We start from the raw sequence: 27,649 nt of genomic DNA, 5'->3' as shown, positions 1-27,649 counted from the left end.
TTCAAAACCAAATCTAGAATTTAGTAAAGATTTTAAGTGATTTGTGGTAACGAAATCTCTGACTTGATTATTTACCAGTAATACATAGATTTCGTTCATTAAAATCCAAAACGTTACAACAGACACGGGCATAGCGGAGGTGTTGTGATAAACAAACACCGTAAGATAGTGCCAAAGGAAATCACCATCCAAAATAGGAAAATTAACAATAAGGAACGAAGTATGGAAAGCAAAACAAATACTTTTAAAATTATCAGTACATATGAGCATATAAATAGATCAATACTTTTCGCTTGGTTTTAAATGACTTTAAGAAAAAAACGACAATAAACTCAATTAAAATCAACAAAGAACTAAAATGACCTTTAATATTAAACTTTTTGGGGCAATTTTATCAAACGAGATGTAAATATTTCTGTACTCAACTTTTAAATTCCACTTATTTTTTTTTCATGTTAAAAATTCAATATCCTTATAAATGCATCAATATCCCATATCCCATTTACTTTTAGGACAAATATCCCATATCCCTAAAATTAAAATGGCAAATATCCCGTATCCCAATATACCCTATACAAGCCTCAGTACTCCATGGAATTAAAAATTGCAACGATTAACTGCTGTTCAACTTTGCTTATTGATTGTTTAGTTGTTTTTTGCTGTTTAGTTTCGTTCAATTTTTAGTTTCTTTTATTTTCAGTTTACTTGATTTTTTGTAACCATGGCATCACTTGACGAGCTGTACAACAAGTTGAAAAACGGAGATATCCATTCTCTGTTGACAAAATACATCACGCAAGATGTTTACGACAAATTGAAAGGACCCAAAAGCAAACTTGGTGGGACTTCAGCAGACAGCACCAGATCAGGTTGTGTAAACAGTCACTGTGGTATTTATACCTGTGACCCAGAGGGATACGACACCTTCGCTGATCTTCTCCACCCAGTCATCCACAAAGCTCCAGAAATCAAACATCATAAGCCAGACTTTGGGGATCTCAGCAACCTAGGATTTGGCGATCTTGATCCAAAAACGAGTACATCTTGTCTACACGTGTCAGAGTTGGAAGGAGTCATGCTGCTTTTGCCTTTCCAGCAGTCAGTTCAAAAGAGGACTAAGTTGAAATGGAAAAACAATTCGTCGCAGCACTGAACAGGCTGGCCGGAGAGGTGGTTGGAAAATAATTCCCACTTGAAGGAATGACCAAGGAGGTTCAACAAACCCAGCCGACAGCTGACCATTTCTTGTTTAATGATCACGATTCATGTTTGAGATCTGCTGGTGGATACAATGAATGGCCAACTGGAAGAGAAATATTTTTCAACAAAAACAAAACTTTCTTTGTCTGGGTCAATGACAGACAGGAGGAAATCCCAAAGGAATTTATACCAGATTGGTCACATGATGTTTCCAACAAACGTCATCTAGGTCTAACTGAAATCGAGACTATCTAGGAAATGAGGAAAGGAGTAAAAGAAATTATCGGATTAGAAAGACAACTCGATAGAAACAACTAAACCCAACGATAGAACTGTACAATTGCACTGTTTATTTATTTGGTTGATATTTATGCTCACTCTTGTTAAAAATTAACCTATTAAATGTAACTAATGAAGATTATGTGTGAAAAAAAAATATTTTCTTTTAATTATATCATATATATCAGCCTTTTTTCCAAATACTTAATTTTTGGTTGCCAAGGGAAACAGCATTTGGATAGACAAAATTGTGTGGCACTTATAAAGAACTTGTTGAAGGAGCATGTTTATAAAGTTTTGATTTAAGTCTACTCAGATTTAATGAATTTTCATTGCAAAATTCACTATATTGAAATCCTATGTATAACGTACTTACGACATATCTATATTTAAATGCCACAAAATACTTCATGTTTATTCCACTAGTTTTACATAGGCAGGAAACAGTTAGTCCTACCTAGGTGATGTTTCAATTTGCAAAACAGTCTCAAATTAGAAATTTGAAGATGGGGTAATAATAACGCCCACATATTTATTCATAATAAAGTAAGTTGAAATGAAACGTTTTTTTTTATATATATATAAAATAACAGAATTAACCTGCTTCTCGCGATTGCGTTGTAATACTTTTCTTCGATCCAGAATTTAAATTTGATTATCCCAGAGTAGGTAAACCCAGCAAGGTTATAATGTAGGCATCTAGCTTTGATGTTTGGCCTTAATCTAGGCAGTACTAGTATGCATTACAGTATAGGTTAAAATTATATATTGTTTTGTTTTGTTCAAGAATGATGTTAGAATGTATGCCTGTTTAATTTTTATGACAAGACTTCAAAAATAGCTGTTTTGGACTTTAGATTTGGATTTCTTTTTTTTAAATATATCTCATGTTGACTTATCGGTTTGATAAATTGTTAGTATTAGGAGGACTCTGAGAAATCAATGCATCAATCATAATATTTATACTAAGGCATGTATACAGAATACATTTTTAATATACAGAAATTAATTGGGTGTATAATCATAAATCTCGATGTTCATCAAATGTCGTTCGAAATTTAACATTATTTTTGGATGAGTTGGGTATTTTTTTAATTTCGGGTTTTATTTGTATGTACATCATTGGAATTCCTAGTTATTTTAGCCTTGTCCGTTGCTTATACTAAATTGATTAAAGAAACCAGAATCCAAACTAAATCATATAATTACAAACAAACCTCATACATGTACACCATATACATTTTGTAAGTGGGAAGGTGGGGAAGACTTGAAAAAATAAGTTTCCAGCTCCACATGACATGTTCAGTGCTTTGTTAATGTATATTTGCGTACTATATTCCATTTGGGTACAAAGAAAATAGTCGCTAAGGGTTTGTTTTTAAGAGACTTAAAGTTATCAAATATCCTTCAATGCTAGGACAAGTGACTGTCCACAGAAAGTTATAAACTAATTATATATATAGTGAATAAGATGCTTATATTTAGAATACATACAAATACAATCAGTTAAAAGAGACAAATCGAATCTAGTAATACCAATAAAGCTAACAAACAAGATGTTGATTCGAAAAACAAACATTAAGCAACTTCAAATTGAATAAATTGTCAACTAACAAATTTAAATAAGGTTTTTGCAAACCGAATTCTAGTATAAAAAATCTGCGTGCAAAATTGTTCACTTTAAAAACGCAAAGTACTCAATGACAACATGCAATTTTTCGTTCATTGTGATCTGAAAATTTCAGAAAAATAGTTTAACAAGATACATTGTTGGGCTTCTTTTTCCATCATATATTAATTACAGAGGATGTCTAGGTTATCACGACCTTTTCGTATAATTTTAATATTAACTATTCTAAATAAGATCTTCCGTTAGGTCTTCTTCAAGTCTAATCTTCTGTGGTATTGTAAACAGATGACTAATTAAACTACAATTTAATTCCCGCCTGTTTGTTGAATAACATCAAAGGATGCTATAAACCAGTGATTAAAATGTACAAAGACTGCGGGCTAGCCGTCAAACTAAAAAGGTGGATGAATAATATAAATCATATTAAAAACCTTCTAATCAGATATTTTGTAAAATAAGTAATTATATGTTGCTGTTTAATCACCAGACTTTCTTTTTTTTTATGTCATGCAACATATGAAAGGCATACGATGGTACTTTGTTTATTTTCGATATGGAAAATGGCGGAGTATTGATCTTTGTCGAAGACCATACGGTAACCTATAGTGTTAACTTCTACGTTGTTTGGTCTTTGGTGGAGATTTACGAATCAAATTGATAATCGTACCACATCTTCTTATTTTTATAGAATCGAAGTGATCTTTCTTGTTTTTGATGATTTTGAAAACCAGGAGGTAAAATTAAAAAAAAGCAACCAAGGCATGATGTATGTAGGGCTACAGGACTTGTTTTTTTTACGACCAGTGGCAAGCATGTCATGCATATTTAGAACGAGAACAAATTAACAACTATAATTCAATAAGACAGGTTGTCCAAAGAAAATAGACGTGTTTGCATGTATGTAGTTATACATCCAACACTGCAAAACAAATTAACGCCCCATCAATGGTGAAAGTGAGAATAAAGCGGGTGACCATATCTCTATATTTCATATTCAATCCTCGACGAAACAATGCATGTATATGTAGATTGAGTTGCAAAACATAAAAACAGAACACAACGGAATTTAAAAAAACCATGTCAAATTACATTACGTATTTGAACGTATCGACGTCTCTCCATGTATTACATAATGGAATGGATTTTTGTTTACTATAGTATCGTGTTTCCAAGAATGAAGGTTTGTGCATTTTGTTTATTATGTATACTACTAGTTTGTATCACGTCAAGAGACTGTATAAATAATGCTTTCAATATAAGAAGAATCTTAATGAAGGAAAACCACATTGAATGACACATTCAATCTCGTAAATTTAAATTGTTAATAAATCTCATTTGCATGTATACGTTTTATTAATTTTGTTGTATCTACTACACATTCATACATATTTTAACCTATTTCTTTTCGCACTCAATAACCATTATATTTTCCAAATTTAAAGATACAGAGTAACGAAAGCCAGCATTGTGTAAATGGGAGAAACATTTTTGTATTCATCTTAATTATTTGAAAAATTTCGATTTGTTATATCGCCTTTTGCATTAGGGTTATCTTTAATTCATTGATCAGATTTAAAACTTGGCAGTTAGAAATATTAGTTGCTATTCTATTTATATATCTTTTGATTATATCTAAAAATGAACAGAAGTAAATCATATGAACTGCGTTAAATAGGAATCCACCATATGCAAATCATCATCATGATCATACTTTATAGGAGATTGACATAAGAAAAAAATGCATATTTTATGTACAATCATAAAGTTTTGAAATTGCAAAATTAGAAATTTTAATGTTATATTTTGGATGGAAATGTATTTAGTGTTCAGTATTTTAGGAAGGAAAATCCTTCTTTAAAGGACCTCCAAACAATGCTCTAATGTTAAAATGTCACAGAGATCTTTCGATTGTCAGGCAGATCTTAGAAGCTCTCGTCCGATTTTGAAACCATTGTGTACACGAAATTTTCACTACAATATTTGGTCCGAGTACACAGTTATTTCGTAGTGCATTTCCTTTAGACAATAAATGGAAATAAAAAAAATCCCACCTGCGCTTTCTCCATTATATTTTTACAGTGTGTTGTACTACTTTTGGGACAAATTATATCAAAATTATAGAAAACTTCATCAGCTCTAACTCAAAATATGGACAATTTTATGTGAAGGGGGGCTTGAAATCTTTTGACAGCTTCCGAAATGCTAATTTTTGACCTTTTTCAACTGGACCAAATCACTACTTTACATTATAATTCATGAATCAAATTTTTTTACAGTGTAAATTTATCCCCCTTCTTGCTACTTGAGGCATAAAACATAAATAAATAAATTTGGAAGGGGTATAAAAAAAATTGACAAGTAACACACTGTTCACAGTAGGGACTATATTCGTGGACAACGAAAATCAAGGGACGATAACTGTGTACTCGGACCATTTAAAAGCAGTTAATTATGTTATACAGCCAAAGTCTCTGTGATTGAAGTTCTTTGCACATACATTTTTGGTGGTACAATATATACAAAGTGTTCACAATTTGCAGTTTCCGCTAGTCGGGGAGAAGTCAAGAGTTAAGCAATATGTTTCGCGGTTAAAAGTCTGCCATTAACTTTCGCATATCGGGAAATCATAATTATTGTTCTCAGACAATCTTAGAAATTTGACAAAATCGTTGTCCCTGCGCATGCGCTCTTCCTTTTGAAGTCTTTCAATTAGGTTAATAGCACTATTGAAAATGTTTTCCCAATGAAACTTGGTCGAAAATGTGCCTGTAAACATAAAAATGTCAAAGGGAGTATTTTGATAACATGTCAATTACATCTGGAATCCATATTGTTTCCTAAAGGTATCTTGAAAGTTCGAAAAACTGGTAAAGTCTGTAAATGAAAATTTGATTTGTAAGATATTACTGTAAACCTATTTCGGGTTGGAAAACAATATATATATGCAAAGTATGTACTTGTTTGTAAATAGAGTTGATATTAGAACTCTACAAAACAAACCATTGAAAGTTAATCTTTTATTTCGTATATAATTACCAAAACCAATAGTTTAATCCATAAATATCGCTCCTGAAACAATACAGCTCTGCAAGTAAAATCTGTATATCGATAATTCTAAGATAAAGTATCACGGATCCATTGATTCTCTTATATTCTATTAAATTCCTTGATATTACCAATAATCTTACTATTGAAAACTATTTTGATTTCTCTAGTTTTTCAAACAAAACAAAAGACAAACTTAAATGTGTAAATGACCTTGGAACTTCTTTAAATTCAGGAAGAATTCAATGTTGTCTTTGTTTATGAAATAGGTGATTAAAAGTATGACGTTATTGAAAATGTTGTTTACTTAGTCGGTTGTTGTTTCTATATTCGCGATTTGTTGGTCTTATGAAATAGTCCAATTATAGACAAGACAATTTAGTTTGAACATTAAGCCAATGTTTTACTGATTAATTGGTGTCAAATGAAGGCCGAATATTAAAATAATGTGTTTAATGTGTGTCATGAATTCTCTTAATACGACAAGCTACATTTAACAGCTTGACAAGAATTGTATACAATCTGTTTACTCTTTATATTTGTCTGATGAGAGCTTGTTTTTTCGTGCGTCAAAGCACTAAACTTTAAGATAAATGAGTAGGACAAGTCAGAAAATATATAGCATATTCATATTCACAATCATGTAAGCCAGGTTTTTTCGTGGCTTGTAAAATAAACATTAGAATTAGCATTTTATATTTACTCGGTTCGTAATGAACTAAATGGTTCTAATTAGCTGTTCCTACTTTTTCAAAACTATCAATCATATGCGCGAATTTTTTTTCAATTGTAGACATCTTATTTTGAAGACCTTTGACCCCCCACAACACTATACTTATGTCCCTAATCTTTCCCGCTAAATTTGAAAAGGTCAAGGTTGGAAACACGTCTCACAAGCAAACCGGAATGATTGATATGGATTGGTTTTAATGTATAATTATATTATTTTATTGTATATAATGTTCAATCAATAGTAACATATTTAAATTATCAAATCATTATGTCATGGTAGTAAATTAAAGTTTTAATTAACAGTACATTAAGATGTCGTACACATATTTGTAATTAACTGTATAATGGTTGTGTTAACTCTTTTATGGAGTAGATTTGTTTCCTGGAAGACAAACGATATAAATCTGATTTACGTGAGTACATTCCCAGTAGTGTTTACTTTCCAAATTAAAAAAACAAGACATAGACATATTGTATTTAACAAATTATAATGACCCTCGACAATTCAGTGTATAATTTTGTCATTAAATAGACAGACTAATACAAATGTAATCAAAAGACATCTAGATTGAACATCCTTTATGTTTATCTTAACTGACCACTAGATTCAAGACAACATTAATATAATGAATAGAGACCTTTGGCTAGATACATTTGTAGTAGAGTATAAATGTATATTGTTAGAGCAATTAGTTTCGTTCTGTGTTTACTTATACTCGTCATCATGGTCATATGCTTTTAATTTTTTGAAAATCTCATCTATCGTGATATAGCCCGGCCTATGATCTGAATGGTATAATATAAATGGTTGCTCGATCGTTTGATACGTTTCCCTTCGTTTTTTTGTCTCCATTTCTCGACTCTTCCATTTGATAAGTGATCATTAGATAGTTTTTCGTATATTTCAGTCTAATCTGAAAAGGATATAAATTTGGCTACATACATTCGGAAACTTATACAAAGAAGGACTTCCGTTCGGCTGTGCAGAATGTTGTCGTGTCCGCCTTTAAAGATGACATGTAAACTGTTACCCTACTTTAAGAAAATATAATGGTATCTGATGCTTAAGATACATTTATTTATAAGAAGTCCTTATTGGTTGTATTTTCTGTTCCAATCATACATACGGTAGGATTCTTTTCGAGTTTGAGTTCTCTTAGAACACGATGATTATCAGCTTGTACATCTTATACACAAAAATGAAAGCTACATGTAGGAATTAAGATTCTTCCTGGAGAGAAAAAACATAATAACTATAATATATTTGTATCTTAGCTTCTATGTGGTCTTTTATTTGTTAAAATAAGTACCAACAGAACGTTGTTATTATAAAGTAATAAATACGTGCTATGTGTATCTAAATTGATTTAAAATAAATAACCACAATACTATATACAAAAGTGTTTTCTACATATTATTATCAGTAGGCATATATTGTTACACACTGAAAACTTGAAAATTGTGAAATATGTTGCGCAGTAACAATACTTCTAAGCTAAGTCTTAATTAAAAATTATGTGTCAATAATCATTATCTACAGAAAGGGGAAGAAAACTTATAACGATATTTTGTCTGTCGTTATCACCATTACTGCCACAATTTACCATTTCTAAGGTTTAATAAACAAAAAGTGAAGCCTGGTATCTGACAAGTTTAACTAGTTTACACATGTTCAATATACAATGTACGTATTATTTCTTGCTAAAATGTCCTTAAGTTTCTTGACAGTCGGCTCGCTATCTTCTATAGTTTCTAGTTGAAGTTTCCAATGAAAAAATATTATAAGTAATTAGAACAGCAGCACCCAAAAGGGCCCGTGCATGCCTTAAGAACAATGTTGCTTTAATAAAACGGACAAGTACGACAACTCTTTATTGTCAAATCTAGGAACGCTTCAAATGAAGAATGCAATAGTCTTTAAGGAAACAAAGTTTGTGAACAAATTTGCAAGGTCGTGAAAACAAATTTGATTTCAACGAAATCTGTATTGCCGAGTATTGAAAATGTTTTTCCTAGCTGTATAAGATTTAAATATTTTGACTTAAAATTCAAAAGTATTTCGCCTTTCAATTCAAAAGAAGTTTAAAAAATTGAAGAAGCTAATATAAATTCCAGCAAGACAACCAATAGGCATGTAATTGATGAATAGTCTTGGACATATCTAAAGATTGATATTCAACTAGTAGAAAGGAAATTTATCTTAATGGAGCATCTGTAAGCAATACATAATAAAAATAAAAGTTATAATAGTATTTTACCAAATAACCGGTGATATTGTACACCAAGGCATTTGTCGATAGATTAAAATATTTGTATCAGATTCTGGGTTGTTCAACCTAGTCAAATGCGTATAACAATAATCAATCCTTTTCGTCGACTTGGTCGGTATCAAATAAGAGAAATACAAAAACAAAGTTCATGAAATATGATTATACTATGATAGATATCCGATGGTAAATATTGACCGTTTCGTTACGGCTGAAGCTTTGACGCAAGAATTGCTTGATACTTGAAACAATAGCGTAAATAAAAGAACGATTTATATGTTGCACGTTCACAGGAAAAACAGATTATATTAAGCAAATGTTTGCACTCTAAGAATTGATTTGTTAATGATTTACAGCTTGCGTGTATGGCATTGGCCATATAGCATCCGATGTTCTTTTTAAAAGGTAGCCATACTGAGTTCTTACGATCTTGTACTAGGACCGTTTCCGGAAACTGCGATTATCAATTCCATTTCATTAAATCTAGAAATGTACCATCGCCCAATTATGTCTGTTTGTGTTGCTCAACCTAGTTTATCAATATCACGGAACTAAATAACTATCATAAAATTGGGAGGTTTAGATAGCAATACAACTAGGGTTAACCTCCAATTTCCTTAGGAAATGCATGTATGTCAGGAATATAACATTTGGGTCCCACTTGCTATATTGGTTGATATAGTCTAAAGTTTGATATAGTAGTTTTATTTATTTTCCCCTTTTTTTGAATTTATTAAAAGTTATTAAATTATGCTAAAAAAACAGGGATTGAAGGTCGTATGCTGACCTTTAGTTTCCTACCTTCGTTATTTTGTCTGTGGTGGGTTGCTGTCTTATTGGTAATCATACTAAATATATCTGTTTTTATATGCATGCATTGTAATCAGACATTTCTGTAACTTAAAAAAAGTAAATACACGTACAACTACATGTAACCTAGGACATAATATAGTGTTAGGAAATAGTGACAGAACTAACCTAAAAACAAATACGTATATATGCAACCAATTATTATAGATCTATAGTATATTACACATGTACAAAAAGAACCTTATAATACATCCAACCATATAGATGAAATTAAACCAGTAGCCTAACGAAATTGTAAATGTACGACATTTTGAAATTAAAGTTATAATTATCGAATATATCATATCAAATTCATTAAGAGACGTACTTTTAACTTTAATATTTAAAAGTCAACATTCATGAATGTATTGAACTTTTTAATTAATATTTGTTACACATGTTGACTATGGTACAATTATCATCAATGTTGTTCATCTAACACAAGAAGATTTATTTTGTCAAATCGGTATATTATTTTAGCGATAATTGAATCGGACATACCCGTTGGCTTATTGAACATTATAAACAGTCTTAAATGGACAGAAATAAAAATAACAGAAGCAGCATATGAGCTGCGTTGAATAGGAATCCACCTTATGCAAATCATCATCATCTTACTTTATTTCCCCTAAATTAAGGAGATTGACATATTAAGACAAAATGCATATATTATGTACAATCATAAAGTTTTAAAAACGCAAAAATAGAAATGTCATATTTTGGATAGAAACGTGTTTACAGTATTAAGTATTTTAGGAAGGAATATCATTTGTTAAGGACCCCCAAACGGGGCTCTGGTGTTAAAATGTCCTAGAGATCTTCCTGATTGTCAGGAAGAGGATCTTAGAAGTTCTCGTCCGATTTTGAAACCATTGTGTATACGAAATTTTCACTACAATGTTAAGTAGGTAATTATGTTTTGCAGCGGAAGTCTCTGTGATTGAAGTTCTTTGCACATAAATATTTGGTGGTTCAATATATCTTGAACAAAGTGTTCACAATTTGCAGTTTCCGCTAGTCGGGGGAGAAGTCAAGAGTTAAGCAATATGTTTCGCGGTTAAAAGTTTGCCATTATATTTTGCATATCGGGAATCATAATTATTGTTCTCGGACAATCTAAGAAATCTGACAAAATCGTTATTCCTGCGTAATCGCTCTTCCTTTTGAAGTCTTTCAATTAGGTTAATAGCACTATTGACAATGTTTCCCCACTGAAACGTGGTAGAGACTGTGCCTGTAAACATAAAGTTAATTTGTAAAACATGTCAAAAGGGAGTATTTTGATAACGTGTTAATTACATCTGGAATCCATATTGTTTCCTAAAGGTATCTTGAAAGTTCGAAAAACTGGTAAAGTCTGTAGATGAAAATTTTATTTGTAAGAGATTCCTGTAAACCTATTTCGGTTGGAAAACAATATATATGCAAAGTATGTATTTGTTTGTAAATAGAGTTGATATTAGAACTCTACAAAACAAACCAAAGGTAATCTTTTATTTCGTATTTGAATGTTCCAAAATTAATCGAAGTCTTATACATGTGCATGTATACGTGGACTTGCATTGGGTAAATAGATTTCTGATCCATGCAATTCATATGTATATAATATAACCAAAACTAATAGTTTAATTCATAAATATCGCTCCTGAAACAATACAGCTCTGCAAGTAAAATCTGTATATCGATAATTCCAAGATATAAAGTATCACGGATCCATTGATTCTCTTATATTCTATTAAATTCCTTGATGTTGCCAATAACCTTGCTATTGAAAACTATGTTGATTTCTTTAGTTTTTCAAACAAAACAAAAGACAAACATAAATGTGTGCATGTCCTTGGAATTTCTTTAAATTGAGGAAAAATTTAATGCAGTCTTTGTTTATGAAATAGGTGCTTAAAAGTTTGACGTTATTCATGGTTATTGAAATATATGTTTACTTTGACTTATGTTTCATCATACAGATCCTTGCTTTAACGGTCGTCATCTTTATCGTTGCGATTTGTTGGTCTTATAAAAGAGTCCAATTATAGACAGGACAAATTAGTTTGAACATTAAGCCTATGTTTTCCTGATTAATTGGTGTCAAACGAAGGCCGAATGTTAAAATAATGTGTTTAATGTGTGTCATGAATTCTCTTAATACGACAAGCTACATTTAACAGCTTGACAAGAATTGTATACAATCTGTTGAATCTTTATGTTTTGTCTGATGAGAGCTTGTTTTTTCGTGCGTCAAAGCACTGAACTTTAAGATAAATGTGTAGGACAAATCAGAAATTATATAGCATATTCATATTCGCAATCATGTAAGCCAGGATTTTTTCGTGGCTAGTTAAATAAACATTAGAATTAACATTTTATATTTACTCGGTTCGTAATGAACTTAATGGTTCTAATAAGCTGTTCCTACTTTTTTAAAACTATAAATCATACTAGAACACACCCGAGAAATCGCGGGGAAACAGAGCGTATTTAAATTGTAAAAAAAATATACTGACTGGAAAATTTCAGGAGAGGTATCAAAAGTCAAAGGTACTTAGGGACTGGGTACTTTTTTTGCCCTCCCCCTATTTTCCAAATACCGATTTTTATTCCTACTATTTTTCTGTACTCTATAAACATGCATATATACTGTAATTACTATAAAGAGAATTTCAGGAGAGGTATCAAAAGTCAAAGGTACGTATATATATGTGCGTTTTGTTTAAATATACTTTTTCACTTTTTTGGTCTTTTGGAAAATGTTGTTTGTGCTGTTTTTGGACCCTTCTACAACGAAATTTGTTTTACATGCACACGTATAAAAATTGCGGTTTTTATCCAACGCAATCATAGGTTTGAACGTAGTTTTCAATTTAGACTCGTTTATATTTTTTCGTTTGGGCTTGTATCATATTTTCCCTCCGGTTTATATGATCCATTCATCCTACATTGACTCTTAAAATTCAAGAGTCTATCTAAAAATGAGGGTACTTTGTATATGGCCTTCCAAATACCGTTTCGATCCCTAACATCACTGGAGAGACATTTATTGTCGAAATCCGGATCTGGTGTACCAAAAAAATATTGACACCGTATGTGTGTGGCATAACATCGTGGCCACAAGTTAATTTTCTTCTGTTTAGTATTAAATTTATATTAAGATTCATTTTGTTACATCTTGTGATCAATTTTATTTGGCAATCGCCAATGGCAGTCAGCAGGGTTAAAGAACATCAGTTGTTCGACCTGTTGGTCAAATGCGTTTTGTTTAAATACAATTTTTCACTTTTTTCGTCTTTTGAAAAATGTTGTTTGTGCTGTTTTTAGACCCTTCTACAACGAAATTTGTTTTACATGCACACGTATAAAAATTGCGGTTTTTATCCAACGCAATTATAGGTTTGAACGTAGTTTTCAATTTAGACTCGTTTATATATATATATATATATATATATATAAGTACCTTTATATAAGTATACATCAGTGAATGCAATGAATAGTAAAGAGCCCCCCCCCCTCCCCCCGCCCCAAGATAACCATTGAAATTTATAGTAAATTATAACAAATACAGTTATTCATATTAAATGTATGAAAGTATACAGAAATATATCTGCAGTGACCACCGTTGATAGTAAACCATAGGCAGATCCCAAGGGGGGGGGGGGGGCATTTCGTTTAAAAAAATGTTGATTATATGGGGAATCACTGAAGCATGAGAGGACCCCCACCCCACCCCTTTTAAGGTCAGTCAATGCCCACTTCTTTATGAAAAGTTCTGGATCCGCCACTGTAAACTAATTGATAGTAAATAGCAAATATTATTCATTTTCGTTTTTCTCCCAATATAACCCAAGCACTGAAACATGTTAAGCAAGGATGATACATGCTAGAACTCAAAATGATAGCAGAAAGCAAATTTATATACTTTATTCATAGTCCTTGTATGTAAAAGTACAGAAAAACACAAACAGGAAGTCTAATCTGATTTAAAGTTTTGTCCAATGACGGAAAAATATCCGGAAGCATTCTTTTTCGTTTTTACCCCAAAATAACTCAAACTGAATGATCATAAGAATGGATGACAAATGCGACTATATATGTTACCTATAGGACACAGAGGCATGATGATTAATTTATTGTGGAAGGAAGAGAAGTGACACACAAAATGAGGTCTTCTCGTTTAATAGCATAGATGCACGTATTTGTTTCAATTGTATACAGCTTATTTTGAAGATCTTTGAACTCCCATAACACTATACTTATGTCACTAATCTTTCCCGCTAAATTTGAAATGGTCAAGGTTGGATACACGTCTCACAAGCAAACCCAAATGATTGATATGGATTGGTTTTAATCTCGGTTTTAATGTATAATTATATTATGGTATTGTATATAATGTTCAATCAATAGTAACATATCTAAATTATCAAATCATTGTGTCATGGTAGTAAATTAAAGTTTTAATTAACAGTACATGAAGCTGTCGTACACATATTTGTAATTAACTGTATAATGGTTGTGTTGGCTTTTTTTATGGAGTAGATTTGTTTCCTGGAAGACAAACGATATAAATCTGATTTACGTGAGTACATTCCCAGTAGTGTTTACTTTCCAAATTAAAAAAACAAGACATAGACATATAGTATTTAACAAATTGTAATGACCCTCGACAGTTCAATGCATAATTTTGTCATTAAATAGACAGAATAATACAAATGTAATCAAACGACATCTAGATAGAACATCCTTATCTTTATGTTTATCTTAACTGACCACTAGATACAAGACAATGTTAATATAATGAATACAGACCTTTGGCCAGATAGTAGTGTACACATGTATATTGTTAGAGCAATAAGTATCGTTCTGTATTTGCTTATACTCGTCATCATGGTCATACATGTATGCCTTTGGATTTTTGAAAAATTAAATCTCATCGATCGTGATTTAGCCCGGCCTATGGTCTGCATGGTATACTATAAATCGTTTGATACGTTTCCGTTCGTCTTTTCGTTTCCATTTCTCGCTTCTTTCATTTGATAAGTGAACCTTAGATAGTTTTTCGTATATTTCAAAGTCTAATATGAAAAGTTTAAATTTGGCGACATACTCACATTCTGAAATTCATACAAAGAAGGACTTCCGTTTGGCTGTGCAGAATGTTATCGCGTCCGCCTTTAAAGATGACATGTAAACTGTTATCCTACTTTAAGATGGCATAATGGTCTGTGATGCTTAAGATATATTTCTTGATAAGAAATCCTTTTTGGTTGTATTTTCTGTCCCTATCATACATACGGTAGGATTCTTTTCCAGTTTGAGTTCTCTTAGAACACGATGAATATCAGCTTGTACATCTTATACACAAAAATGAATGCTACATGTAGGAATTAGGATTCTTCCTGGAAAGACAATCATATATTTGTATCATATCTTCTATGTGGTCTTTTATCTGTTAAAAATAAGTACCAATAGAGTAGTTTAAAATAAACGTTATTATCATAAAGTAATAAATACGTGCTATGTGTATCTAAATAAATGATTTAAAATAAATAACCACAATACTATATAGAAAAATGTTGTCTACATATTATTATTATTAGGCATATATTGTTACACCCTGAAAACTTGAGAATTGTGAAATATGTTGCGCTGTTACACCAACAGGGCTCCGTACAATACCTCTAAGCTATGTCAGAATAAAGTGTTGAGGGGTCTAATTAAAAAATATGTGTCAATAAACCTTATCTACAGAAAGGAAGAAAACTTATAACGATATTTTGTCTGTCATTATCATCATTACTGCCACAATTTACCATTTTTAAGGTTTAATAAACAAAAAGTGAAGCCTGGTATCTGACGAGTTTAACTAGTATACACATGTTCATTATACAATGTAAGTATTATTTCTTGCTAAAATGTCCTTAAGTTTCTTGACAGTCGGCTCACATATCTTCTATAGTTTCTAGTTGAAGTTTTCAATGAAAAAATATTAAACGCAATTCGAACAGAGGCACTAAAAAGGGCCCGTGTATGTCGTAAGAACAATGTTGCTTTAAAAGGGAGAAGTACGACTTACTCTTTACTGTCGAAACTATGAACCCTTCAAATGGAGAATGAAACTGTCGTCAAGGAAACAACAATTAGAAATGCTGTAAAAGAGAACTTGAATCACAACAGAGCTTAATCTGTATAACCGAATATTGAAAATGTCGTCCATTACTGTATAAGATTTAAACATTTTGACTTCAAAATCGAAAGTATTTCGACTTTTCAAATCAAACTAGATATAGAAAGATGTGGTGTGAGTGCCAATGAGACAACTCTCCACCCAAATAACAATTTATAAAAGTAAACCATTATAGGTCAATGTACGGCCTTCAACACGGAGCATTGGCTCACACCGAACGTCAAGCTAAAAGGGCCCCAAGATTACTAGTGTTAAACCATTCAAACGTGAAAAACCAACGGTATAATCTATATAAAAAACGAGAAACGAGAAACACGTATACATTACATAAACAAACGACAACTACTGTACATCAAATTCCTGACTTAGGACAGGTGCAAACATTTGCAGCGGGATTAAACATTTTAATGGTACCAAACCTTCTCCCTTTTTCTGAAACAATTATAGTATAACATCACAACATAGAAAAACAGACGATAAAATATCAATTGGAAGGCTTAACTCAATCAAAAAACGTAAATAAACACACTATGAACGAATAAATTTGATCTGCGATACCTGAATGCAAATGTATAGTTAATAAAATATTAGGGACAACATTAAAAGGCTGTTTTAAAAATTAAAGAAGCTATATATAGCTAATTTAAATTCCAGCTAGATTACATTGTAACTGCTGAATAGTCTTGAACATAAAGGCTGATATATACTAGTAGAAAGAAAACTTATCTTAACGGAGCTTCTGTCAGCAATATATAATTAAAATAAAAATTATAAAAGTATTTTACCAAAGAAACGGTTGCAACCAAGTCATTTGTCGATAAATTAAAGTCTTTGCACCAAATTTTAGGTTGTTTAGCCTAGTCAATACTTGTAACAATATTTAATCATCTTCGTTGACTTAGTCGGTATCAGATAAAATGAAATACAAAAACAAAGTTCAATTAAATATAATACTATGATAGATATCCGATGGTAAATATTGACCGTTTCGTTACGACTGAAGCTTTGACGCAAGAATTGCTTGACACTTGAAACAATAGCGTAAATAAAAGAACGATTTATATGTTACACGATCCCACGAAAAAAAAATTATTTTTAGCAAATGTTTGCACTCTAAGAATTCATTTGTTAATTATTTACAGCTTGCGTGTATAGCTTTTGCCATTTAGCATCCGATGGTCTTTCTAAAAGGTAACCATACTGAGTTCTCACGATCCCGTACTAGAAACGTTTCCGGAAACTCCGATTATAAATTCAATTTCCTGGATTTTTAACTACCAAAACTAAAGATATACCATCGTCCAATTATGTCTGTTTTGGTTGCTCACATACGTTTGTCAATATGACGAAACAATAAACAACTGTCATATAAGTGGGAGGTTTAGCTAGTAATAAAACTATGTTTGACCTCCAATTTCCTCTGGAAATGCATGCAAGTCAGGAATATAACAGTTGTGTCCCACTTGCTTTATCGGTTGATATAGTCTAACGTTTAATATAGTAGTTTTATTTACTTTCCCCTTTTTTGAATTTACATTGGAGTTGTTAAATTATGCTAAAACACAGGGATCGAAGGTCGTACGCTGACCTTTACTCGGGCTTTAGTTACTTACTATCGTTATTTGGTCTCTGGTGGTAATCACACTAAATATCTGATTTTATATGCATACATTGTAATCAGACATTTTTGTAACTTAGAAAAAGTAAATACAAGTACAACCAACTTAGGACATTCTATATTGTAAGTAAATAATAGTCCCAGAACTAAGCTTAACACAAATAAGTATGCAACCAATTATTATAGATCTATAGTATATACACATGTACAAAAAGAACCATGTAATACACCCAACCTTCAATTGCTACATGTTCCTTCGAATTTCTTTTTATGTTTTTTTTTTTTTAATTTTGCCCCTTTAACAATTTTACTGCTATAACTAAGAGATTACTAGTACACTGAAATCAGTAGGCTGGCAGTTATCAGTAAACATATAAATTAGTAAGAAAAAAATAAAAGCAAGGGAATTGCAGCAAGTCTCATCCAAATAGATGAAATTAAACCAGTACCCTAATTAACGAAATTATAAATGTACGACATTTTACAATTTGAAATTAAAGTTATCGAATATATTACACCAAATTAATTAAGAGACATACTTTAAACTTTAGTATTTAAAAGTCAACATTCGTGAATGTATTGAACTTTTTAATTAATATTTGTTACGCATATTGACTCATGTTACAATTATTATCAATGTTGTTCATCTAACACAAGAAGATTTATTATGTCAAATCAGAATATTATTTTAGCGATAATTGAATCGGACATACCCGTTGGCTTATTGAACGTTATAAAAAGTCTTAAATGGACAGTGACCTGAAGATTTTAAAAGTTTACCGGTTCTTATATATATGTATTCTATTGAAAAATAAAACTGGATACCAATCTGTACGAGCTGGTGACTAACTTCTTTATTATTTTAAGATTTTGTCGATAATTGTATTGGGATTGTGATAATGAATAGGGAGACGTTTTAACTTTTAACAGTTGGTAAGCATTTTTTTGTTTCTAATGCTGGTTGGGGATTAATTATATAATTATTCAATTAAACATATCTATTTTATGGTGATTTTCATATGCGATGTTGTGTTTGATTTCAATGGTCAATATGGAATTTTAAAACGTAACATTTGAAGGTATTTGACTAATTGTTTTTTTTTAAGTGAGTATTAACTTAATTCTTATATGAAATAAGATATAAGATTATTTATTTCTTCTTTAAAAAAAGTAATTAGATTACAATTTCATTTTTGCGTCATATGGCACACAATTAATGAAGCGAAGTTCAACGTAGCTGCAGATGCAACTACCCAATAACTGATTTCAAACAAAAGATTTGTTTGTTTACTTCCAAAATATATAACAATTGCATTGTTCAATAGTGCCAGGACCAGAAGTGGACTATGAATATTGAAGAGTTTGTATCATTTAAGTAACTGATTCTAAAAAAAATGATCCTTACATGTATTACATACTTAATGCTTGCTTTACATACAGTGCAAACAGTCATTGCATACTCAGGATGAAATCAATGAACAAAAATATGTAAATTGATAAATATGTACAGTAAGTTGCTTAAATGCCACTAGTATGGTGCAAGGGGGGGGGGGGGAGGGGGGAGATTGAACTTTATATTCAGCTATTTTACGATATGTAATTCTATGACGATTACTGATTTAGATAATTTTAACGTAGTCTAATTATCTTACTTCATGCATTTTACTTTTTTGAATTTAATTTTGAAAACATTCATTTATTTACGACGATTTCCATTTGCAAGTATAAAGGAATAAAATTGAACTGTTCTCTGGCGAACACAAAGCAATTTCATGTCTTAAAATACAATAGTATAAAGATACACCCAATGAAACAAATTTCAAAACATTAAGAAATTAATAGCAAAAGATTTAGCCATTAGAGATTGTTATTTCAGCATCAATAATTCCATTGAGAACTGCAATTTTAACAAGAAGTTGAGACAATATAAAGTAAAAGCTAATTTGATATTAATGTTGGTGCCTACTGGTAAATAAATAATTCAAATTGCATCTTACCGTGCATTTATTTTTAGAAATAATTTGGAAAACTAAGAAGTTGCTAAACTGGTTTACAAATAAACTAAATAAATATTTGTATAGTCTTGCGTTTAGATATTCTGCCAATTGTTTGTTTATGAGCATCTTTTTGTCATAGAACTTACAGTGTTAGGTTTTTCATACATCCAATTAGTTGGATATATCGAAACAATTTCTTGAACAAAAATCGCCAGTCGTTCAATAAATCTCCGGCTACATAAATCAGTGAACTTGGCTCTGAACATCTTCAACATTTCCCCCAAAAAATGATGTATGGATTGATTTCCATCTAATTTGCTAAAATACAAACAACAATTGTTAATAATAAATGACAGTCATTCTTCCGTAACATTAGTCTTAATTTTTTTATTGTAACCTCAAAAAGTTGTCAAGCTAAGGGACATAAAAAAGATTCAGTATTGAAAGTATTTAATATTAACTCCTCCAAACTAAAAGGCGGGATATTGAAAAGGTGTTGAATACAAGAAAGAAGTTTCTGCTTAATATGCAAAACCCATCGTATTTATCTTGTAAGAAGTAATCAGATGCCTAGTCTCATCGGCGATGTCACAATCGATATGAATTAGACGGGAATATGGTTACGACTTTTGGAATACCATCCATAAAATTGGACTGATCTATTCATATTGCTCACTTAGATCAAATTTTTGTTTTAAAAAGGCTATTGTTTGTTTGGTTCTTGTTTCAGAAAATAATATAATAGATGTAGAATGAATGTCCCCGCAGGGTTGGTTTCGTGCTTGACTCGAGTGCTGGACGTTGTGGACTCGATTCAAGAATAAACTTGAACACTATAATATAATTTCTTACATGACAAAGACAGCTCTGCTCGGAATAAGAATAGTATGTCAAGATAAAAAGACATGTTGAATGTTATTTTGCGAACAAGCACGCTAAAATTCGACTCAGCCTTACTGTCTATTAAATAGTATGCATGGTTCATTTTGATATCACATTAATAGTTTCTCGTCCTAATATACACTAATAATTGCCACTGACCCAACAAAAAAAAAAAAAGACAAACTCATCATCCACATCCACATCTTCTATAATAAGTTTTAATTGATTTTGATTTCTAACAGAATTCCCTTTCTGTACATAGGCCGATTGATTGATCGTTGGTGGTATACGCCACGTTCAGTAATATTGGTTCAATAGTGGTGGTCAGTTTTAAATGGTAACGGAAGCCAATGTTACCGGGTAGAACCACCCACCTTCGACCTTCTGCAGGTTATTCCTGTCAATAAAATTCGGAGTCATACCCAACAATCTCAGAGTCGATAGGCCAAAGATACTGTAGATGAACCGTTTAGACTACTCAGCCACCGAACACTAAACCCCTACCCCCACCCATACATGAAAAACATCCAATCTACAAAACGTAAATTCTGAAAACTCGGATGTATTACCATGTAGATTTGTGAATACAGTTTTTTTTGCATTCCAAACCAAAATAAAATGAAACAAAAATACGTTAAAAAATACTAGTATGCTGTTTCTTAAAGAGCTACAATTTTTGGAATACACTAATCACAGTTAATTTGCATGCTTTGAAAACTGACTTATTGAAATACTAGAGTTTCCAATGATGAGAGTCAATATGCGTGTTTCATAGAATTGCATATAGAAAATTTATATGGTACCTCGCCAGTATTGAAACATCATGTAAAATCAACAGGGATATTTCACACTCATCAAAAGCATGTCTTATCATGTCAATATTGTAAACAAAACAAAGCAATATTCTGTTTAAAGAAGCTACCAATGCCTTGTAAATCATTAATATGATAGTTTTATCTGAAATCATGGTAATTTGTGATATGGCTAGTTTAAACTAAATTATATGATTGCAGACGGCACGCGTGCAAATCAATGCAGCGATAAGTAAGACATTTCAATTAAACATCTGTTACAATTCTAAACTGTTATGTTAAAATAGGAAAATTGAGTAAAGGCAAAAAACGTGTGGTTGAGAAAACTACGTCTATCAATTTGTAGGGCGGGACAAACTTTTTGTCATTTTCTTGTTGTAATCGTCATCTCTTAATGTTAAAAAAGGAGGTACCGAAGATACGAAAGGACATGATTCCCTATTCATAAGTGGAAGAGAATACTCAATAAATTTTAGAAAACTAAATATTGAGAGACACCGACCGCGGGTGATCTCTGATGCTCCGAAACTAAATATTGACACCGACCGCGGGTGATCTCTGATGCTCCGAAACAAAATATTGAGAAACACCTTCGACTACAGGTGATCTCTGATGCTCCGAAACTAAATATTGAGAAACACCGACTGCGGGTGATCTCTGATGCTCCGAAACTAAATATTGAGAAACACCGACCGCGGGTGATCTCTAATGTTCCGAAAAAGGTAAGCAGATCATGCTCGTCGATAGCTCCGTCGTGTTGCTCATATTTCGAACAAATTCGGTGATGATAGAATTGTTTTTTTTTTGGGGGGGGGAGATTTCATATTTTACAAACCAATACAAAAGCAGCCAAATGTTGTGAATGAAATACTTTTTATGGCAATTCGTTATTCTTTTGTTTCTTTGTGAAAATACCTTTTCATATCAACCAACATAAAATTGAATCGACCAAACAAATTATTAATCGTGAAAAACCCAATATTAATGAATTTAATTGATTTTGAAAGATAAATATATGTTGCGACGCCACTTTTTTTAAAATCAAAGAATCACAGAAATGGCGATATTCCACACGTTTGTCACTGGACGTAAATGTACCTCAGGTAATAACCAACCAACGATCAACAATTTCGCATTTTTAATTTCTTATCACATCAGACATTATAATTTTTATTTGTAAAAAAATAGTTATAAAGGTTTAGCGTAGACCGGTTTTGCTAAAAAGGTTGAACACTTTCAAATTGAGTTCACCATGAAATGCTATCAAGTATCATTTAAGCAGCCAACGAATTATTACTAAACATCATTAACAATACATAATATATCTATAGTTTCAGGATTTTGCACGCTTATGATGGTACTTGAACGTAACCGGGAATTGGCCATATTCATGTGTTTGGTTGTTTTTTCAGATCTTGTTCCGCATCATGTATGACATTCGTGTACGACATTTTATAGCGATCATTGCTCTTAAAAACAACTATCTTCAGTACACAGAATAAATCTTTGACTTCAATCCAATATAAACGACTGTTAACATTTTTATCCGGCTACATGATGCATGTTTACAGTCGTTTATTTCTATTTAATTGAACTTATCAGTGTGTCCTACCAACGTTTGTATTTTAAATATTCGGCATCGATTATCAATGAAGATACATCAACTGTTGAAATGTGCATCTGGTGCAGCAATATAGGTACTGATAATTGTACTTATGCTCTGCTAGTATGAATAAGTCAAAATAATACGAAGGTGCACTCAAAATCATTTCAATTTGTTCTTTAAAAGCATTTCATGATCTTTACAGAGATGCATATTTTATGTAGAAAAAATAAATCAGCACGATCGACTCTTTAATCTTCAGTTTTCTTTGGAAAGGATAAACAATGTGTTAGATATAATAAACATTTTTACGTCTGATAATTTTGAAAATATCTTTGTGCAACTGGCAATTACAGACTGATGTGTATATCCCAATCTCAATAACAAATTCAAACTACTGAAAATTTTAAATTCTGTTTACACATATATACATTATGTATTTTAAATCATCCGATAAATGCTAATGCTATTAGACTGATTTGAGTATGTCACTTTATTTTTACAACAGTTACTATATTTGACACAATTTCAAAACAGATATATACTACTCCGTGAATGTCAGGAAATGACCGGCTTTGAGAATATTCATTGACATTCAAAAGAGGGGAATCATTGAAATTAGAGAAAGCTTTACCTAAGGCGTTAATCGTCACTCAGCCTCATATAACTAGAAATGATCAGACTATGATGTTTAAAATGGAGAAATGAATATTCAATACTTTTATTGAACATATGTATTTTCTACAACACCAAGAGTCTGTAATCAATTGAATTTAATAAAAGCACCAATTAGCTCGGTGTATAATGTTTTCAGTAATCAATCAATTAGACTAACGCTTCCGAAAGTCTCGCATTACTATCAAAGTAGTTATCTATAATATCACCAGGAAGTTAAAAGACATTAAACCATTTGTTTAACGGTTTTGTCGTAATTGAAATAAACCACTTTCCATGCTTTCTTTGATATCATAGCATCCTTTTCGGTGTATTTAAAAGCACTATGAAGTAATGTCCAAGTTACAGGATGTCATTGAAGTTGTCATATCAATCCTTTATGGCAGAGCTCGCTGTAACTAATAATGCAGGAAACCAGTAACCGTGCCTAACTTATACTCCTACATCGATATCTATTATATTATGAACAATTTGTTTATGGATGTAGATTGTATGATTGAAGATACATGTACTGATTTGATTAAGATATCAACATTAATTACTGTACCACTGACTGTATATTAAGTAGCTTAATCTTTTATTCTCGTAAGCCTGATATATGTTCAATCATTCTCTGTATTATCTTCTATCACAAAAAGTCAGTTATGAAAATATATGATATAGTGATGTTTATGTATGAGAGGTAAAGAAAAGCATATCTGAATGAATGAATAAATTGTGCCTACGCGTGAAAACCAGCATTTAATATAAAGGTTATTAATTAATATATTTATTTTATTTTTTTACAGGAGTTTATATAAATTATGTAAAAGGAAACAAAGACTTTCAGTGAAACAGATTATGCTCAATCAACTTTATATTTTGTCTGCTTCTGTGCTCATATCAGTATTGGAAAAAGCACGAGGGATTGGTGTTTTACAAAATAAGTTATAAATACTGGAATACTTCTAAATCAAGTTTATTGGAACAGCAAGTTCTAAAAGTATGAGTGCCGATTCTTTTGATACGTCTCTAATGCCACTGGCAACAGACAACGGCACATTCCCGACGGAATTGCCACCAGGACATAGTCCTCTGAAGTCACCAGCATACTTAAAGGCTATTACGATATCTATGTATTCTATTATAATTATTCTTGCTGTTGGTGGAAATAGTATCGTCTGCTACATTGTATTCCGAGCGCGAAGGATGAGAACAGTGATGAACTTCTTCATTGTTAGTTTAGCACTAAGTGATATTTTGATGGCAATATTTTGTATTCCGTTTACATTTCTTGCCAATCTTGTGTTTAACTATTGGCCATTCGGAAAAATTTTGTGCCCAGTTGTGACTTATTTACAAGTAGTTTCGGTATTTTTGAGCTCATTTACTCTTGTTGCAATAAGCTTAGATAGGTATATTGCGATTATATACCCACTTCGAAGGAAACTTACGAAAAAGCAAGCTTTCATAGTTATTGCTAGCATTTGGGTTGTGTCATTTTTAATTCCCATTCCTACAGCTGTGACGTCACGTTCACAAAAATATGTAAATACATCAACAGCTCCTTCATTTTGTGAGGAAATTCTATGGGAGACTGAAGGTGCAAAACTTACATACAATGGAGTGCTCTTCTTTTTACAATATATAAATCCGTTGGTAATTCTGATCGTTACCTACGGACGGATAAGCTATGTGATGTGGGCTATCAAGACTCCTGGCGAAGCCATGTCATCAAGGGATCAGCGTATGTCAGAATCTAAACGAAAGGTAAGATATCAGCAGTCATATACATAAATAAGACCGATAGTTTTCTCGTTTGAATTGTTTTACATTGTCATTTCGGGGCCTTTTATAGCTGACTATGCGGTTTGGGCTTTGTTCATTGTTGAAGTCCGTACGGTAACCTATAGTTGTTAATTTCTGTGTCATTTTGGTCATTTGTGAAGAGTTGTCTCATTGACAATCATACCACATCTTCTTTTATTTATATATAATTATTATTATATTTGTTGTTAAAAGCAGTCTGTTAAACACTAATTTTACTTGGAATGATGATTTTGCAAATGCAATAGGTCAAAAGTCTAACATTAGATATGTATGATTAACTAAATATCAAGAAACAATTCAGTCTAATAGTTTTTAGATAAGATTTACAATAACTAAAATATCAATAAACAATTCTGCCTAATAGTTTTTAGATAAGATTTACACACTCAGATGATACTGAAAACATATTCGATAAGCAAATGTATTTTGAAGTATAATGTACCGAAAAAAGTTAATTATATATAGAATTTTCGAAAAGAAAACGAATTCTGCTATTTTTTAGCTCACCTGGCCCGAAGGGCCAAGTGAACTTTTCTCATCACTTTGCGTCCGTCGTCCGTCGTCGTTAACTTTTACAAAAATCTTCTCCTCTGAAACTACTGGGCCAAATTTAACCAAACTTGGCCACAATCATCATTGGGGTATCTAGTTTGAAAAATGTCTGGCGTGACTCGGTCAACCAACCAAGATGGCCGCCATGGCTAAAAATAGAATATAGGGGTAAAATGTAGATTTTGGCTTATAACTCTGAAACCAAAGCATTTAGAGCAAATCTGACAGGGTAAAATGTCTTTTAGGTCAAGATCTATCTGCCCTGAAATTTTCAGACAAATCAGACAATCCCTTGTTGGGTTGCTGCCACCAAATAAGTAATTTTAAGGAAAATTTTGCAGTTTTTGGTTATTATCTTGAATATTATTATGGATGGAGATAAACTGTAAATAGCAATAATGTTCAGCAAAGTAAGATCTACAAATAAGTCAACAGCACCACATTTTTCAGTTGACCCCTTAAGGAGTTATTGCCCTTTATAGTCAATTTTTAACCATTTTTCAAAAAATTTAGTATTCTTTTAAAAAAATCTTCTCCTCTGAAACAACTGGGCCAAATTTTACCAAACTTGGCCACAATCATCATTGGGGTAGCTAGTTTTAAAATATGTGGCGCGACCTCGCCAACCAACCAAGATGGCCGCCATGGCTAAAAATAGTACATAGGGGTGACATGTAGATTTTGGCTTATATCTCTGAAACCAAAGCATTTAAAGCAAATCTGACAGGGTAAAATTGTCTATTAGGTCAAGATCTATCTGCCCTGAAATTTTCAGACAAATCAGACAATCCCTTGTTGGGTTGCTGCCACCAAATAAGTAATTTTAAGGAAAATTTTGCAGTTTTTGGTTATTATCTTAAATATTATTATGGATGGAGATAAACTGTAAATAGCAATAATGTTCAGCAAAGTAAGATCTACAAATAAGTCAACAGGACCACATTTTTCAGTTGACCCCTTAAGGAGTTATTGCCCTTTATAGTCAATTTTTAACCATTTTTCAAAAAATTTAGTATTCTTTTAAAAAAATCTTCTCCTCTGAAACAACTGGGCCAAATTTTACCAAACTTGGCCACAATCATCATTGGGGTAGCTAGTTTTAAAATATGTGGCGTGACCTCGCCAACCAACCAAGATGGCCGCCATGGCTAAAAATAGTACATAGGGGTGACATGTAGATTTTGGCTTATATCTCTGAAACCAAAGCATTTAAAGCAAATCTGACAAGGGATTAAATTGTTTATCAGATCAAGATCTATCTGTCCTGAAATTTTCAGAAAATTCAGACAACCCCTTGTTGGGTTTCTGCCCCCCAAATTAGTAATTTTAAATAAAATTTTGCAGTTTTTGGTATTATCTTGAATATTATTATAGATAGAGATAAACTGTAAACAGCAATAATGTTCATCAAAGAAAGATCTACAATTAAGTCTTGAGAGCCTCTAGTTTTTTCTATGTATGAACTGAAACCAACAGCCGATTAGGAGATCAAGTGTAGGCATATTGTTTCTTGAAATTCTTCTA

At 31.8% G+C, this 27,649-nt stretch overlaps 1 protein-coding gene and 1 pseudogene across 4 annotated transcripts in view; both read left to right on the top strand.

Moving 5' to 3' along the window:
• LOC143044695 (RYamide receptor-like) overlaps positions 1-27,649 on the top strand; it is a 63,553-nt gene that overhangs the window by 16,531 nt on the left and 19,373 nt on the right. Inside the window, exons 1-2 of one of the 4 annotated variants that reach the window (XM_076216768.1) lie at positions 18,564-18,728; positions 24,553-25,513. In XM_076216768.1, coding sequence (XP_076072883.1) covers positions 24,749-25,513 — 765 coding nt within the window. In that variant the 5' untranslated portion in view covers positions 18,564-18,728; positions 24,553-24,748. Of the gene's footprint in view, positions 1-18,563; positions 18,729-18,828; positions 18,901-19,041; positions 19,171-24,552; positions 25,514-27,649 lie in introns of those variants that run through there. The other 3 variants (XM_076216769.1, XM_076216770.1, XM_076216771.1) reach the window with 3 other exon arrangements.
• LOC143046715 (arginine kinase pseudogene) lies at positions 601-1,616 on the top strand (annotated as a pseudogene).

Source organism: Mytilus galloprovincialis, chromosome 9, assembly GCF_965363235.1.
Source record: "Mytilus galloprovincialis chromosome 9, xbMytGall1.hap1.1, whole genome shotgun sequence".
Classification (NCBI taxonomy): Eukaryota; Metazoa; Mollusca; class Bivalvia; order Mytilida; family Mytilidae; genus Mytilus; species Mytilus galloprovincialis.
Note: the sequence above shows the minus strand (reverse complement) of the source record. Positions and strands in the feature narration are given on the sequence as shown.